Source organism: Pipistrellus hanaki (assembly GCF_964339955.1).
Source record: "Pipistrellus hanaki genome assembly, chromosome: Y".
Taxonomy (NCBI): Eukaryota; Metazoa; Chordata; class Mammalia; order Chiroptera; family Vespertilionidae; genus Pipistrellus; species Pipistrellus hanaki.
The window spans coordinates 989405-1007467 of record NC_140525.1 but is presented as its reverse complement, the minus strand read 5'-3'; the positions used below and the strand labels follow the sequence as shown (position 1 = coordinate 1007467).

At 39.8% G+C, this 18063-nt stretch overlaps 1 protein-coding gene across 2 annotated transcripts in view; it reads right to left on the bottom strand.

The window, feature by feature from the left end:
• Positions 1–7544, bottom strand: part of LOC311615866 (gamma-taxilin-like) — an 85708-nt gene extending 78164 nt beyond the window's left edge. The window contains exons 1-2 of one of the 2 annotated variants that reach the window (XM_084871300.1): positions 7436–7535; positions 6776–7321 (exon numbers count right to left, since the gene is read on the bottom strand). In XM_084871300.1, the coding sequence (XP_084727426.1) occupies positions 6776–6829 (54 nt within the window). In that variant the 5' untranslated portion in view covers positions 6830–7321; positions 7436–7535. Of the gene's footprint in view, positions 1–6775; positions 7322–7435 lie in introns of both variants that reach the window. The other variant, XM_084871301.1, reaches the window with a different exon arrangement.
• Between the last annotated feature and the right edge of the window lie 10519 nt (positions 7545–18063).

The following is an 18063-nucleotide window of genomic DNA, read 5'->3' as shown; positions in this document are numbered from 1 at the left end:
GAGAAGCAGCCCAGGTCCCAGGTGCTGGCAGCTGGAGGAAGGAAACCCTACTATTGTATGAATGAGCAGCAACAACAAACCTTACCAGAGTTCAGTATTCATAACTGCCTGTTCCTTACTTACTGTATTGACCAAGAATTACTGAAGCTATTTTTCTTTCCACACATGCCTGAATTCTGGCTTACCTATGATAAAGCACTAAAACACAAAATATGCCATTATTAACAGCTAATCCCAATCATTAGCTGAAACACATTTCCCTGTACAACTGCAACAAATATCTGTCTGCTCACTATTTTGTTTGCTCAATTTCCCCTTAAAAAGATTCTATTAATCCTGCTTACCTTTCCCAATGAAAGAAAAATAACTATCTGATACGTACTTAGTTAAGATGGAAAAACATAATAGTCAAAAAAATGTAAAACAAAAACAAACAAAAAAAAACAACTACAAATCATGTAAAGAAACATGAAAATAGTTGGTTTGTGATATCCCATGCACTGAAAGGACATGCTCAGGTTGTATGTTGGATTTCCCATTTAATTCTTCTCTCACATTTATATCTATCTACTTTCCTCCCTTCCTCCCTCTGTTTTCCCCTCCCTCCCTCTCTCTCTCTCCTTCCTTCTCACTCTGTAAATACTAAAATAAAATAAGAAAGAAACATGAAAGTTTGGGAAGGTTACAGGAATAAAAGAATTTAAGACAAAAATGTTTTTTGAGGAAGAAAGCCTAACACTAAGCTTACTAGATATTTATTTTAAATCACTTGTAAATATATGACTATTTACAAAGTGCTAAAGGAAACCAGAAAAACAATGTATCAACAAAATAAGAGCATTGTTACTTTAAAATGAACCAAAACAGAAATTACACAGCTACAAGTTCAATAACTGCAATTAAAAATTCACGGCATGTCCTGGCTGGTGTCTGTGATTAGAGTGTCAGTCTGAACACTGAGGGTTGCTGGTTGGTCCGATTTTCAGTCAAGGGCCATGTGTATGACATTCAGGTTCAATCCCTGATCCCAATCAAGATGCATTTGGAAGTAAACCAATCAATATAACACATTAATGTTTTTTCTCTTTCTCTCTTTTTCCTTTCCATTCTCCCACCTCTCCCACTGTCTCATAAAGTCAATGGAAAAAATATCCTCCAGTGAAGATTAACCACAGCAACAAAAAAAATTCACTACACAAGTTATACAGCAGAATTTAGCAGGCAGATGAACCAACAAACAGAAAGCTACATCAATTAAAATTATGCAGTTTGAGAAACTGAAAGAAGAAAAATCAACAGAACTTAAGATACTTATGTGACACCAGCAAGCATAATGGTCTACACATAATGAGAATCACAAAGAAGGAGGAAAAGGGCAAAAAGTGTATCTTAAGAAATAATAGGCAAAGAACATTCATATTTGATGAAAAGCATCAATCTACATATATGCTCATTCTAAGTATGATAAACTCAAAGATTATCCTTCAAAATGAAGGTATTAAAACACTACAGGCCTGGTGCACAAAATTTGTGCACAGGTAGGGTCCATAGGCCTGGCAGGTGATCAGGGCCAATTGGAGTCTCCCTTCCCTAGCTGCAGGCTAGGGCTTTCCTTTGTTCTGCTTTGCTTCCTGATAATCAGCACACATCCTAAGTGAGTGATTGAACTCCCAAGGGCACACTTTGCATATCAGCCTCTTTATATATAGATTCCAGACAGCCCTGGACAGTGTGTTCAGTGGTTAAAGCATCAGCTCAAGCACTGGAGGGTCTCAGGTTGGATTCCTGGCTCCAGTTGAGGCATGTTCAGGAAGCAATCAGTTGATGTGTCTCTCTCACATTGATAGTTCTCTCTCTAAATACCAATGGAAAAAAATATCTTCTGGTGAGGTTTCACACACACAAAAAAAGAGAAAACAAAACAAAACAAAACAAAAAAAACATTCTCAGTTAAATAAAAATTCCTAGTAGATCTGCAATACAAAAAAATCCAAGAAGAGTCCTTCAAACAGAAATAAATGGACAGTTCAAGTTAACTCAAAACCATAAAGAAATAAGCAATAATAATAATAAATAACTGTACAGGTAAATATAAAAAGTTTTGTTGTATTTTTGGTGTATAGCTCCTTTTTTTCTCTACATGACTTAAAAACAACCTTAAGAAATAATTATAAATCTACATTATTAGCACATAGATGCTTTAAGATATAATCTCTGACAAAACAAGGCAGACCAATATAGAAGCAGACATTTTATATAGTAATGAAACTGTAATACTGCCCCCCAGGAACCCACTACAAAATAACTACACAATATAAAAAAGAGAAATAAGATCAGAATTAAAATAATCTATTACAAAAGAAGGCAGTATGAAGGAAATGAGAAAAAGATGAAAGACAGAGAAAAAAAAAAATGGCAAACTTATATCCTTTCCTTACGGTAATTACTTTAAATGTAAGTAAAATAAACTCTCCGATCCAAAGGAAAAAAGGGGGGAAAAAATTTTAATGTATTCTTATTAATTTCAGAGAGGGAGAGAGAGATGAAATATCAATGATGTGAGAGAATCATTGATCAGCTGCCTCCCGCATATCCCGCACTAGGGACTGAGTCCACAATCATTGATCAGCTACCTCCTGCATATCCCATACTGGGGCTGGGGACTGAGGCCACAGGGCACATGTTGATCTAGTTGCAGCTGATAAACATGTGCCCTTGACTAGAACTAAACCCACGATCCTTCAGTCCATAGACCAACTATCCACTTAGCTAAACCAGATAGGGCAAAAATGACAGATTTTTTAGACCATAATTGCCATCGACAAAAGAATCACTTTATATACAGACTGAAAGTAAAATGACAGAAAATAACATTCCATGACAACTGTAAGGAAAAGAAACATAACCCTGGCCAGGTGGCTCAGTTCATTGGAGCACTGTCCATACACCAGAAGTTGGGAGTTTAATTCCCTGCCAAGGCACATAGCTAGGTTGTAGGTTCTCTTCCTACCGGGGATGTTCAGGAGGCAACAGATTAATGTTTCTCTTTCACACTGTGGAAATATGGAAAGTTTGCAATGCCATCCTTCATCCTTCCTTCCACACACACCAAAGGGCTTGAGGTATGGTGCTACATACCAATCAGAATGCTAAGTAAGACCTGGGTGTATATTGCAGGGGGAAAATGCAGCACCCTCCCTCTGTCAGTCATAGAAAAGGGACAAAGTCTAACCTATGTTGATGGACTGAAGCCTTATCCACCATGAAGTGAATGGGCCCAATGAGGATATTCAAGAGTAGAAGAAATGCCAAAACAACAAGTATATTTTCTTATCAATGGTGAAACCTCTTTCCTAAAGAAACCTTTAAAAAAAAAGGTGTAATATCTTACATTTATGCTGGGGATATTGGCATGTCTTCTTTCATAACAGTTTCCACATTGACTCTGAGGATAAAAAACACCTTGTTGTAAGAACTCTAGATTATAGAAGATTATGTAAAAAGAGTCTTGGATTGTGTTCTGACTAGAGTCAGCTGGGCTAAGAAGAGGTGGCTGCCAAGCATTGGCACTTATTCTGTGAGCACAATTCCATGTCCTCTGTTGGAAGCATCAAATGCCTGTAAATATATCAGCTGTTGACTGGCACCTATTTGAATTCCCATAGTCCAGGTTACCCATGGAAGACAGAGCACCTCTTAGGCTCCTCTCAAAAGAGCCACTGATATTTAAGTCTCATGCATTATCACAGCTTTAGAGAAGACACAGGTTTATCCTGAAAGCATTGTAGGGCAAAGGAAACTAAGAGGAAAATCAAAAAACTTCTGCACAGTAAAAGAAACCATCAACAATACAGAAGAAAGCCCAGGAGAACATATTTGCCAATGTTATCTCGGATAAGGGCTTAATCTCCAACATTTACAGGGAACTCATACAACTTAACAAAAGGGAATAAACAATCCAATAAAAAAATGGGCAAAGGATCTACAGAAAAGAGACATATCTAAAAATGCTCAAAGTCACTATTCAACTAGAGATGCAAATTAAAACCACAATAAGGCATTATCTCACACCTGTCAGAATGGCTACTATCAACAAATGACAAGTGATGGGGAGGATGTGGAGAAAAGGGAACTCTTGTACACGGCTGGTGGGAATGCAGATTGGTGAAGTTTTCTCAAAAAATTAAAAATGCAACTCCCATTTGACATAATAATCCCACTTCTAGGAATATATCCAAAGAAACAAGCCACACATCCAAAAAGATAAACAGTACATCTATATGTTCAGAGTAGCTCAATTTACAATAGCTAAGATTAGGAAACAGCCCAAGTGCCCATCAGCAGATGTGCATAAAAAAAACAGACTACTGCCGGGACTGGTTTGGCTCAATGGATAGAGCATCGGCTTGGGGACTGAAGGGTCCCGGGTTTGATTTCGGTCAAGGGCATGTACCTTGGTTGCGGGCATATTCCCAGTAGGGGGTGTGCAAGAGGCAGCTGATCCATGACTCTCTCATCGATGTTTCTAACTCTGAATCTCTCTCCCTTCCTCTCTGTACAAAAATCAATAAAAAAATTAAAAAAAAAAATAGACTATTACAATGGAATACTACATGGCAATATAGTAAAAAAAACTTTACCATTTGCAACAGCAGAGAGGGACCTGGAGAGTTACACCGAGCAAAAAAAGCCAGTCAGAGAAAGATAAAGTATCTCTCTCAAATGTGCAATCTAAATGTGAACCAAATTGATGAACAAAAACAGAGTCACAGAAGCATGAACAGACTGTTGAACCTCAGAGGAAAGACAGTGGAGGATGGATGGGAAGAGATCAACCAATGAACTTATATGCATTGAGTGCATGAACCCACGATAGAATGGTGAAGGCCTGGGGTAAGCACAGGGTGGAGTCAGACCAGTAGAGGTCAATTAGCAGGGGGCAATATATAATACTTTCAGGAATAAATATTTATAATAAAAGTAAAGCATTGTAAAAAGGGGTGGGAACACAAACATTTTGATTCTATGAAGATGTTTTCTATTTGCTATGCAACTCTTTAAAAGAGTTATCTTTGGGCCCAGGCTCATTTGGCTCGTTCGAATCATCCTGTACAATTTACAATAGCTAAGATTTGGACCTGGAGAGTATTATGCTGAGTAAAATACTGTGTTTTTTATTCCTAATTATGGCATATACCTACCTTGTAGGTTCAATTCCCTCTGGGTGCATATGGGAGACAATAGATCAATTTTTCTCTCTGTCTCTGAAATTAGTGATAGCATATCCTCAGATGAGTATTAAAAAAAAAAAAAAAAAAAGGTAGAGTAGCAAACCTACAATTACACAAAATAGCTTTGAAAACAAAAAATTATTAAAAGACAAAATGCATTAAATTTTGGTTAAAGAATCATCAATGCAAAAATATATGACTACAAATGTATATTCACCTACCATCAAAATTGCAAAATGCAGAAGGAAAAATAAACAGAAATCATGGGAAAAAATAAGCTATTCTACAATAAATTATAGAATACAATAAAACCCATCTCCTAAAGAATCATTTTTTCCTTTAATTTCAATAATTTTTAAAATAACTAAAATTATACAATATTTCTGCTAAAAAAAAAAAAAAAAAAAAGGAAAAGATGTGCAGAGGTTAAAAAATATTTTTCAAGTTAGTGATCCAGAAATTTTAAAAATTAATGATCATAAAGAATTTATGTACAAGTGATTTTACTGATAGAAGATATTTCTCAACTTTTTAAAGTGAAAAATGAAAAGGTAATATTTAATCAAGTATTTCAATCTTAAGCTATAGTCTGCTAAATCTGAAAAGTAGAAAGATTCCCTGAAAAGCATGAAGCAAGGAAATGAGAAAATGAGTATAGAAAATGAGGCAATAGAAACGCAGGAAGGTTCTATTCATATCCAGCTATTAACCAGAAAAGGTTTAAATGCTTATTATATCTGTCTTGCTAATTCAACAATTTTGTATTCTCTTCCTAAATAGTATAAATAGAAATTTGAATTCCCAAATTCCAGTGTTTTGCTTTCTTTTTAATCAGAGTTATCCCTTGGGAAAGAGCCTACAAAATCATTACCCAAAGTGAGAATTTGTAGTACGTATAGCAGAGATTTTGAACTAGTGTGCCTCAAGAATTTTTAAAACATGCAAGATGGGCACTGATTTCTTTTCCTTAGATTGTTAAATTTAAAAATGACAACAGCCAAAACAAATATATATTTTTAGTGTGCCACAGAATTTTAGTAATTAATGTGTTCTGAGATGAAAAATGTTGAGAATCTCTGGAACATGTTCCATCCCCAACTCCTTTTTCAAAGAAGCAAACACTATCTTTTGAAGCTCATTAGAATATTATTTTACAATTTCAGGAGTGAAGGTTTCAATATATTCAAATAAAAGATCCTTTCCTTGCAATTTCTCACATCAAAGTGTGAAAACCGTACACCTATAGCCCAGCTGCTAAATATCTGTAGGATTATAAGCACTAAGCCCAGAACAAGTGGAGTTCTACAAGGTCTCAACATTCTTGTATTCAGAGAGAGATAAGTAAAAGACAAGTGGAATATTACAACTGAGCTTTCCAGAATGAAAAACAAAAGACCAGGTGGGAAAAGGCTGAAGCGCACCACAAAGGGAAGAAAGAAGACAGACACACACCAAACACACACACACACACACACACACGCACGCACGCACGCACGCACGCACACAGAGAATGAAATAGTTATTACAAAGACTATGATGCTCACCAATTTTGTTAGACCGAGGTCCTCCGAAATCACCTCCGCATTGTTTGGCCACATGTCGATTCTGGCAAGAGCCACAAGTTCAGGAAACAAATGACCCTAATATCTCTGACTCGGCGTCCAACCAGTCCGCAATTTGGTGGACAGCAAAAGATCAAAAAAAAAAGAGGGAGGGGGGAGGGGCACACCGCCATTATTTAAGTGCGCAACAACCTGGCCTTGTCTGCCCAGGCTCACCTCTCTGAGCGTCCAGCTAACCTGCCGAAACCCGAGGGTAAGCCCTCACTGCGGCACGCACCACCGAAGGCACCTGGACAGTGTGGGGTGGGAGAATGGACAACGGAGTCCTAGAATCATGGGGAGACCCTGTGTCGGTAGCCGCACGAGGTGTCACAAACTGCACTCCTCCGCCACATTCTCTGTATCCTTCAGTCTGGACTGTATTCTCATCACTTATTACTCAGCTGAGAATTCTAAAATACAAGAATTCCCCTCCACTCCGTTTATTCCGATACAACGCCACACACACCTGTTCCCGATGTCGTCACCCTTGGAGGAAAAAAACACGAAAGTTCGTCTGGTGGCTAAGGTTAGTGTGACAAGCGATCCAGTTCACTCTATACCCTGGCGCCCAGGGGCAAGGAGGACATTTCCCAAACTTACCGGTTACTGGCTTAGTTGTAGTCCGATCCTTTCCGGTTTCAAAGGTGTCCTCAGAGGAGCCGCCTATTCTCCAAGCTCCCTCTTTCACCTGCGTCGCACAAACGTAACGGAAGTACACCCAAACTTAAAAAGACCTAGCAGCCTGGCAGCCAGTGGCGTTCGTAAGCGTCGGAAGTCCAGAGGCCAATGACTGTGCGGCAGACTACCCACGTGACCGGAGAAGGTTTGGCTCCTACGCTTTACTGTAAGATACCGGTCGGGAGCAAATGACACAAACTGGATTTGTAAACCAAAGGGCAAACGGAGGGCGAGTGAGTCTGCGCAGACTGAGAAACATGGAGGGCACTACAAGTCCCAGAAACCCGCGCGACCCTAATTCTGAGTTTAGGATCGGGATTAGAGAGCAATTGTAAATTCTGAAGAGAAAATCCAACGTGATTCACGTGCAGCCCACTGGGATTTGTAGTTTGTACCCAACTGATGATTAAAGGCACTAAAAAGACTTGGGAAATATTCAAATGTTTGTGTGGACAAGAGATCTGGGTCAGGTGAGAACAATCATAATGATTTTTGTGTTCCTGTTCCAGCACATGATGTTCTCAGCCAGTATTATTTGTTAAAAGAGGTCTTACTTCGCAAAAAGCAGGGTACTGGCTTTTAGAATTTCAGTTTTCCTGCTGGACACCTGTCTAGAGCTCTGTCTCTATCCCAAAATCTTCAACACCGTTTACCCCTCCAGAATTACAACATAAGACAGAGATCACTGACATATTTGGCTAACCCACCCATCATACAAACACAGTGATCCACAATTAGTTCAGGATTCCTACTAGTTGAAACAATCTGTCTCCACCATGTTTCCTTTTTTAGGTTTATAATAAATTTGGTTTCTAAAAGGTTAAAGTCCATGTTGCTACAGCAGGCTAAAGAGCCACTCAAATAGTGAATAAAGAAAAACTGATTTTTTTTAATGAGTGGCATATTCTTTTTTTATTATGTGAAAGAAAAGAGCCACCTGTTAACCTGACAAGCTCAGGGAAGGCCTGCGTGGTAGTCTTGCAAACCCAGAGACCTAAAATGGTTTGAAAATTAAATATCTAACAGGTTATAGTAGGTAGTCATGTCCCAGATATTTCACCTGACAAAGATCAACTTTGATCTTTTGCTAAGCCCCTCTGCCTTCCTACATCTGAGATAACTGTGAGACATCTGGGTAACTTGTAACTTCCTTTTACCCCGGACCCCTCAGGGCACAACAAATGGCCTCAAGACATTCCTCATTGTTATTGTTATCAAGTTAACTGTCAACTGTTAATTACTTTGGAGTATCCTGTATCCATCTCTGAGAAAGCTCATGTCCATCATTTAACCCTATCCCAGAGGTTTCCCCTCTTCGCTCTGTCCCACCTACCTAGTCTATCACCAATGAATTTCATGTAACTCACCCACGTCCCTTTCCTTTGACTGCAATGTATAAATATAGAAATGTAACCTGCCATTCTCTGGAGCATTATCTCAATCCGATGAGGTTTTGCATATGTCCACATAAGGCTCAAATAAACTCACAAAACAAAATTCTTTACAGGTTTCAATGGTTTTCTTTCGTTAACAATTATTATTATTGATTTTTTTTTTTTTTTTTTTTTTTACAGAGAGGAAGGAAGAGGAATAGAGAGTTAGAAACATAGATGAGAGAGAAACATTAATCAGCTGTCTCCTGCACACCCCCTACTGGGGATGTGCCCACAACTAAGGCATGTGCCCCCTACCAGAATCAGACATGGCCTTCAGACTGCAGGCCAACTCTCTACCCACTGAGCCAAACCTTTTTCGGTGAATGGCATATTCTTAAAGAAAGGGCTACACAGCACTGAGTCAAGGGGTTGAGGTCCATAATGGCAGCAAAAATGTAATATAAGAAATATTAATCATGCTATGTTACCCATTATTGCTTTATTCTATTTAAAGAAGGCACATTCTAACCAGGTTGACAGCTGCATTGGGGACCTGGGAGCTTACCTGGAAGTGCAAACCATCACCCCCATTTGGAGCTGCCTACTTTCATGGAAAGATTAACAACTTTGCTGTAGAAACCAAGCAGCCAGACCTTTGAAGATCCCTACTCTTTTTCCATATTACTAAATCCCAACCCTCTGTTTACCTGTAAACTGTCCATTTTATTTATTTATTTATTTATTTATTTTTACTATTTCTCCAAGCAATCCTTTGTTCATCTACCAATATAAGCAGGATAGAGCATATTTCTGTGGATTATCTGTGGATGATCTGCTGCTTTCCTATGCTGTCAGCCAGAATTGGAATAAAAGCTCATAATTTTCAAACCTAATCTGCTTAATTGGTTCAAGTAGTGACAGACAGCACAGACCCATTGATTGTCTGGTTACAGTATCAAGTCCCTGGAGCCTCTTAGAGGTTAGGAAATATTAATAACATGGGGGGAAGGAGAAAAGAGAATGACAGTATTGCCCTCTTTGGAGGGAGAGTGTGCATTGGATCTTAGTTTATTTACTTTTTTCTTGCTAGTGTAAATCCTAGGGGAGATCCTAGGGGGTCTTAATAAAATATTCATTGTTTATTATTACTACCTTCCCAGATGTAGTCTTTGAAGGTCCTGGGTCTCCACTGACTGGTTGACATCAGGGAAAAGGGTCATTATTCAAAGTAGCTGGTCCTGAGGCAGCCATGGTGTAATTTGTCTGGTTTTCCTGGTTTTTCTGGTCTTGTAGCTGAAATACACCTGAGGCTTAGAGGTTATCTTTAGGGAGAAACAGGTCAGAGAGACTAAACCTCCTGACTAGTGATATGATAGGGGAGAACAGGTTATCCTAAGGACAAGGTTTCTATTTTCCCAAGTCTTATCACTTATTAGGAATCTGGGACTTTCTGCCTTTAAAGTTGCTGTACCTGGTCCATCTTCCTAGCTCTCCTCATGTCTGTCAAACAGTTTCCAGACTTGTTGTTTTCTTTGTTTTTGTTGTTGATATTAGGGTTCAGAAGAATATTTCTTTTTATTTTTTAATATATTTTATTGATTTTTTTACAGAGAGGAAGAGAAAGGAATAGAGAGTTAGAAACATCAATGAGAGAGAAACATCGATCAGCTGCCTCTTGCACACCCCCTACTGGGGATGTACCCGCAACCAAGGTACATGCCCTTGACCAGAATTGAACCTGGGACTTTTCAGTCTTCAGGCCTACGCTCTATCCACTCAGCCAAACCGGTTTTGGCAAATGTTTCTTTTTATTATTATTACTAGAGACCTGGTGCCCAAAATTTGTGCATGGGGATGGAGGAAGTCCTTCATCCCAACCTGAATCCTTTCTAGTCTGGGACCCCTCAAGGGATGTCCAACTGCCCTTTAAGGCCCAATCCCAATCTAGGACTGCTGGCTCTCAATTGCTTACCTACCTCCTACTTTCCTGATTGCCCCTAACCACTTCTTTTTTTTTTTTTTTTTTTTTTTTTTTTTTTTCCCCTAACCACTTCTGCCTGTCAGCTGGATCACCCCCTAATCACTCCACGCCAGCCTCATTGATGCCTAACTGCTCCCTTGCCAGCCTGTTTGCCCTGAAATATCCTCTCCTGCAGGCCTGATTTCCTCTCTCCCCCCCTGTCCCCCCCAACCCCCCCAACTGCTCTCTCCTGCAGGCCTGGGTCCCCACCAACTGCCCTCCCCTGCTGGCCATCTTGTGGTGGCCGTCTTATGTCTACATGGGGACAGGATCTTTGACCAAATGAGGGCAGCCATCTTGTGTGATGGAGTGATGGCCAATCTGCATATTACTCTTTTATTAGAAAGGAGAGAGGCCTGGTGCACGGGTGGGGACCAGTTGGTTTTCCCTGAAGGATATCCTGGATCAGGGTGGGGGTTCCCTTGATGTGTGGGGGCAGCCTGGACAAGGGGTTTGCAGTCCAACCACATCTCCTGGCAACCCTGGTATCTGGAATTTATTTATCTTCTACAATTGAAACTTTATAGCCTTAAGCTGAGGCCTGGGCTGGCCAGGGTGTGTGGAAAGCTTGGCTTTCTCCATTGCTGGGGAAACCCAAGCTCCCACCACTCTGTCTGGGGCTGCAGCCATCTTGGTTAATTTGCATGCTCGCTTCTGGTTGGCTGGTGGGCATGGCTTATGGGTGTAGTAGAGTGGTGGTTAATTTACATATTACTCTTTTATTAGATAAACTTTTTAATCCTCACACAAGGATATTTTTCCTTTGATTTATAGAGAGAGTGAAAGGGATGGGGAGAAAGAGAAATATTGATATGAGAGAGACATATTCACTGGTTGCTCCTGCACACCCAGACTGGGGCTGGGGTTTGAGTCCTCGACTGGAATCAAACTCAGGATCCTTCAGTCTCTGGGCCGACATTCTATCCACTGAGCCAAACTAGCTAAAAAGTCACAGACACAACAGTATGTAGTTATCAGAGGGAATGGGTAAAGAGTAGTAAATGGTAAAAGAGGTCAAATATCAGATGACAGAATAAAATTTCACATTGAGTGGAAAACACAAAATGCAATATACACAGAATGTACCATAGAATTATATTCCTGAAACCTATACAATTTCATTTACCAGTGTCACCCCAGTAAATTTAATTTAAAAAGAATAGAAAATATCACCTCTTTAATTCTAACCATGGCTTTAAGAAATTATTATTACTATATAATTCCAGAATATTCACATCCTCCCCAACTCCAAATTTCTCCACATTCTCCTTCACCTCAGTGATTAGCAATTATCAATCTGTCTCCTCTTTGTAAATTTACATGACATATGTGGTCCTTTGTGTGTGGTTTCTTTCACTTACTATTATGATTTCAAGATTGTACCAGCAATCAATTCTTAATTTTTTTATGGCTTCATAGAACTGCATTTATTAGATTTACCACCTTCTCTATCCATTCCTCTGGACTGTTTCTATATTTATGGTTGTGAATAGTGCTACCATGAACATTTGTTCACAAATACTTGAGTATATACTAAGATTAAATTGTTGGGTCATATAACCAACAGGTGTTTTCCACAGCACTGCACAATTTTATATTCACACCAACATAAGGATTCTAATTTCACATCTGCCCTTTTGAAATATTTGCTGTCTTTCATTGTTGAGATAGTAGAGGCCTGGGGCATAAAATTCGTACACAGGGGTGTGTCCCTCATCCCAGCCAGCACCTTCTCCAATCTAGGACCCCTCAAGGAATGTCCAACTATCCATTTCGGCTTGGGATCGAATATTCCTCTAGCAATCCAGGATTGCTGGCTCCCAACTGCTCGCCTGCCTGCCTTCATGATTGCTCCTAATTGCTTCTGCCTACCAGCCTGATCACCCCCTAACCACTCCCTTGAAAGCTTGATGCCTAACTGCTCCCCTGCCAGTCTGATTGCCCCTAACTGCTCTCCCCTGCAGGCCTGGTCACTCCTAACTGCCCTCCCCTGCAAGTCTGGTCCCCCAAACTGCCCTCCCCCATAGGCTTGGTATCCCCAACTGCTCCCTCCTTGTAGGCTTGGTCCCTCTCAACTGCCCTCCCCTGCTGGCCTTCTTGTGGTGGACACCTTGTGTCCCCATGGAGACAGCGATCTTGTGTGTTGGAGTGACAGTCAATTTGCATATTACTCTTTTATTAGATAGGATAAAGGCCTGGTGCATAGGTGGGGTCAGCTGGTTTGTCCTCAAGGGTGTCCCAGATTAGCGTGCGGTTCTCTTTGGGGCCTGGAGCAGTCTGGGCAAGGGGCCAATGGTGGTTTTCAGGCTGATCATGCCTCCCAGTGACCCAAGCGGAGACCCTGGTATCAGGTACTTATTTATCTTCTATAATTGAAACTTTGTAGAGTAGAGGCTAGGACCAGCCAGAAAGCTTGGCTTCCTCCATCGCCTTGGAAACCCAAGTCTCCTACTTGCTCTGTGGCCACAGCCATCTTGGTTAGGTTAATTTGCATACTTACTCCTGATTGGCTTGTGGATGTAGAAGAGATATGCTCGATTTTCATGTTTCTCTTTTATTAGTGTAGATAGATGTTTTTTATAAATACTGGATAAAAGATCCATATCAAATATGGTTTGCAAATACTGTCTCCCATTCTGTGAGTTAACTTTTTCAATATTGATAAAATCCAATTTATTTTCTTTTGCTCTTGGACTTTTGATGTTGTATGTTAGAAACCATTGTCTTCGGAAGAAAACCAAGATAGTGGCCTAGCTATACACCTAAACTGCTACCTCGAACAATAATATCAAAACAACTAAAAGGCAGAATGGACATCATTCAAAACCACAGGATAGCTGACTGAGTGGAAAATCCACAACCAGAAAAAATGAGAGAGGCTCACAGATCAGGAGAGCCGCAAAGTGCTGAGGTAAGGAGACGCATGCACAGAAAGGAAGGGTGGCTGAGTGCCTGGCTGATGGGAGTGAAAAGGAAGCCCCTGACTGCACTGAACCCCAGCCTTGGCTGAAACCCTGTGGACCCAAGCATATACTGGTGGAGTCTGGACTGTATAGAAAGGCACCCAGAGACTCAGAGACTGGGAGTTTTGGGGTAGATGGGAGCTGCAGAGGGCAGGTATAGAGGTGCACGAGTGAATGAGTGAGTGCACACAGAAAGGTCTGACTGCAGAGGTTGCTGCAGCCTCTCCATAGCGGAAGGAGTTGGAAGCTCTTGACTGCACCGAATCCCAGTTCCTACTACACTGGGATTAAAAATATTATACAGAGACCCAACCCAGTTTTGGGCGATCCCCTGGGGCACCCACACTCCTACAAGGGGAATCTGGACTGTCAGGCAGAAACTCAGGGGATCCGTGCAAAGCAGTGGTCTAAGGCATGTGCACAAGGGCAGGACTGATGGGAAGCCAAGACTATCTGTTCAGCCCTGAGACTCCACACCATCCAAGCTGTGCTCAGAGGATTTTGTAATTTTGAAAGTTTGATCCTATAAGATTGTCTCCAATAAAGAAGGCATACCAGTGTAGACATAGCTGATACTCACATCTAATTGGCCTGGAGATCAATTCCTCCCAGTTATACCAACAACAATCAAGACTTAACTACAACAAGGCTGTACATGCAGTACACAAAGTGGAGCAACCAAGGGTGTCTACCTCAGGTAACTGGGGAGGCTAACCCACAGGGCCATATAGGAGACCAAGCACACAAAGCCACTCTACCAACTCAGGGAAGCAGTGAAAATGCCAAGACAAGGAAACAATCCCCAATGAAAGAAATGGAGGAGAACAAAAGACTGGATATAGAGTTCAAAACCACGATTATAAGGTTTTTCAAGAATTTCCTAGAAAAGGCTGATAAATTTAACAAGACTCTTGAGGATATGGAAAAGGACCAACTAGAAATTGAACATATAGTATGTTCAATTTCTAGTTGGTCCTTTTCCATATCCAAAATATTTTACAGAGACCCAACAGCAGGCTGGAGGAACACAAGAATCAAGTCAAAGATTTGGAAATCAAAGAGACAAAGAATACTCCTCCAGAGAAGCTAGAAGAGAATAGAATCCAGAAAGTTGAAGATAGTGTAAGGAGCCTCTGGGACAACTTCAAGCATACCAATATTAGAATTATGGGGGTGTCAGAAGGGGACAGAGAGCAAGATACTGAAAACCTATTTGAAAAAATAATGTCAGAAAACTTTCTTCAACTGGTGAAATAAATAGACTTACAAGTCCAGGAAGTGAACAGAACCCCAAACAAAAGGAATCCAAAGAGGACCACACGAAGACACATCATAATTAAAATGCCAAGGGCAAAAGACAAAAAGAGAATCTTACAAGCAGCAAGAAAAAAACATTTAGTTACCTATAAGGGAGCACCCATAGGATCATCAGCTGATTTTTCAACAGAAACTATCCAGGCCAGATAGGAGTGGCAAGAAACATTCAAAGTGATGAATAGCAAGAACCTACAACCAAGATTACTTTACCCAGCAAAGTTATTATTCAGAATTGAAGGGCAGATAAAGAGCTTCACAGATAAGGAAAAGCTAAAGAAGTTCATCACCACCAAACCAGTATTATATGAAATGCTGAAAGGTATTCTTTAAGAAGAGAAAAAAGGAAGAAAAAGGTAAAGATAAAAATTATGAACAAATACATATCTATTGACAAGTGTATCTAAAAAGCAAGTGAATTAAAAATCTAAGAAACAGAATAAACTGGTGAATATATTGTAATAGAATCAGGGGCAAAGAAAAGGAGTTGATTGATAATTCTCAGGGGGAAAGGGATGTGAGGGTGCAGGAAGAGACTGGACTAAAATTGTATACCTATGGATGAGGACAATGGTGGCGGGGAGGAAAGGGCAGAGGGTAGGTTAGAAACTGGGTGGAAGGGAACTATGAGAGGGAAAGGGAGAAAAAATTGTAATAATCTGAGTAATAAATATTTATTAAATTATAAAAATAAAGAAAAAGAAAAAAAGAAACCGTTGCCTATGGTGATGATTTATGGTTTGTTTTGTCCCAAACATTTTGTAGTTTTAGGTCTTATCTTTATAACCTTAAATTATTTGAATTGATTTTTGTGTATGATATATGGCAGAATTTAACTTCATTATTTTAGTTGATAACCAGTTATTTTAGTACTATTCTCCCACATTCAGTGGTTTTGACACACATGTAGGAAATTAACTGACCAAATTGTGCATGTTTATTTCTGAGGTCTAAATTTTATTCCATTTATCTACATTTCTGTGAGAAGTATTGTCATGTAATCTTGAGAAATTATTTCCAAAATGATTTTATTTTCGGGGCCCGATGTAATTCCCATATGAATTTTAGGATCACCTTGTGCATTTTGGGAAAAGCAAAGCTAAACAAAGAAGTCTATTTTTTTTTCTTCCTTATTCAGGCCTTTTAAAAATATATTTTAGTTTTTGTACATAAGTACTGCATTTTTTTTGGTTAAATTATTAGTATGTGTTTTATATTTTTTAATTCTATAGTGAATAGAATGTTTCCTTAATTTAATTTTTTGATTATTAATTTCTAATATATGAAAATAAAAGTAGCCTTAAGCAGTTTGCTCAGTGGATAGAGCATTGGCCTGCAAACTGAAAGGTCTCAGGTTTGATTCCAGTCAAGTGCATGTGCCTTGGTTGCAGGCACATCCCCTGTAGGGGTTGTGCAGGAGCAACTGATTGATGTTTCTAACTCTATCCTTCTCCCTTCCTCTCTGTAAAAAGTCAATAAAATACATTTAAAAATACAAGTAAATTTTGTGTTAATGTTTTTTTATGGCAGCTTTGCAGAATTCATTTATTATGTGTGTGTGTCTTCCTATTTCTTCATATTTTCTATATACAAGAGCATGTCTTGCAAAAGTGTTGTTTCTTTTGCATATCTGGATGCCTCCAGTTATTTTGTTTCTTCACAGTTGGGTCCTTATTGTTAGATTTTGGATGATGCTTGAAGAAAAACAAAACAAAACAAATACAAACAAAAAAAAACCTTCAGGATCACCAAAACCAGTTTGGCTTCAGTGGATAGAGCATCGACCTGCAAACTGAAGAGTCCCAGGTTCCATTCCTGTCAAGGGCATGTACCTTGGTTGCGGGCATGTACCTTGGTTGCAGGCACATCCTCAGTAGGGGGTATGCAGGGGGCACCTGGTCAATGTTTCTCTCATCCATGTTTCTAACTCTCTGTCCCTCTCTCTTCATCTCTGTAAGAAAAATCAATAAAATATATTAAAAACAAAAACAAAAAATTCAGGATCAAGTTTCCAAAGTAAGAGTTTGCAACTACATTAAGAAAGCAAAGGACTGAATATACAGTCCTTACTTTGTAAAGGAAAGTTCTGGTGTGTCTTGCATGATGAAAGAGAGGTCAGAGAAAATTTTTATTGGAAATTCCTTTTTCTTATCCTTACTTTCAACCCAGCTTGGCAGTTTATTTCCGCCAGATTAATGGGATACTTCTTATAGCCTGCAGCCAAGGTGGTATGGTCATGCCATATCACCTACACCTGTCTGTCCTCTACTGTGACCAGATAGACCATAACTCTTATATTGTTAGTCAGGCCTCTCTGCTGGAAAGGAGGGATTCCTCAAGAAAACTTTTAGCTCTTCAGTCAGGTTAAGTGACAGTTGGTTCTGAGTTTACTCTGTTTTGATCCCCCTTACAGATCTGCCCTATGTAGACATACAGGATGTTCTGTGTACTGGAACAGTAAGGAGTAAAAGGCCATAGTGTCTTCCTACCCAGGTGCAGTGGGCAGACTGGCTCCTTGATACATACAACTAGATCACAACTCCACTCCCAACCATCATTGAAGAGGTGACATCATTTGGAAGGGACTTGTAGGCTGGGTACTCAGTGTTCTACCAGCCTCCAGAGCTGGGCAGTGGAGCCCAGAGGAGGATGGAGTAGCTATGATAGTGATTCCCAGAATGGGAGAATGGCGTTTTCAACATCTTGTCAACACTGTTATACTCAGAGTCTTTGCCAGTTATTCACTGTTTCTTTATGACTTCCTTCTCCACAAAACTGATATAATCATATGTGCAAAGCACACAAAAGTGCACTCTCTGTGGAATATTGATGTCTCAGGACTGCATTATATGTGTGAGCACTGCACTGTACTTTGCT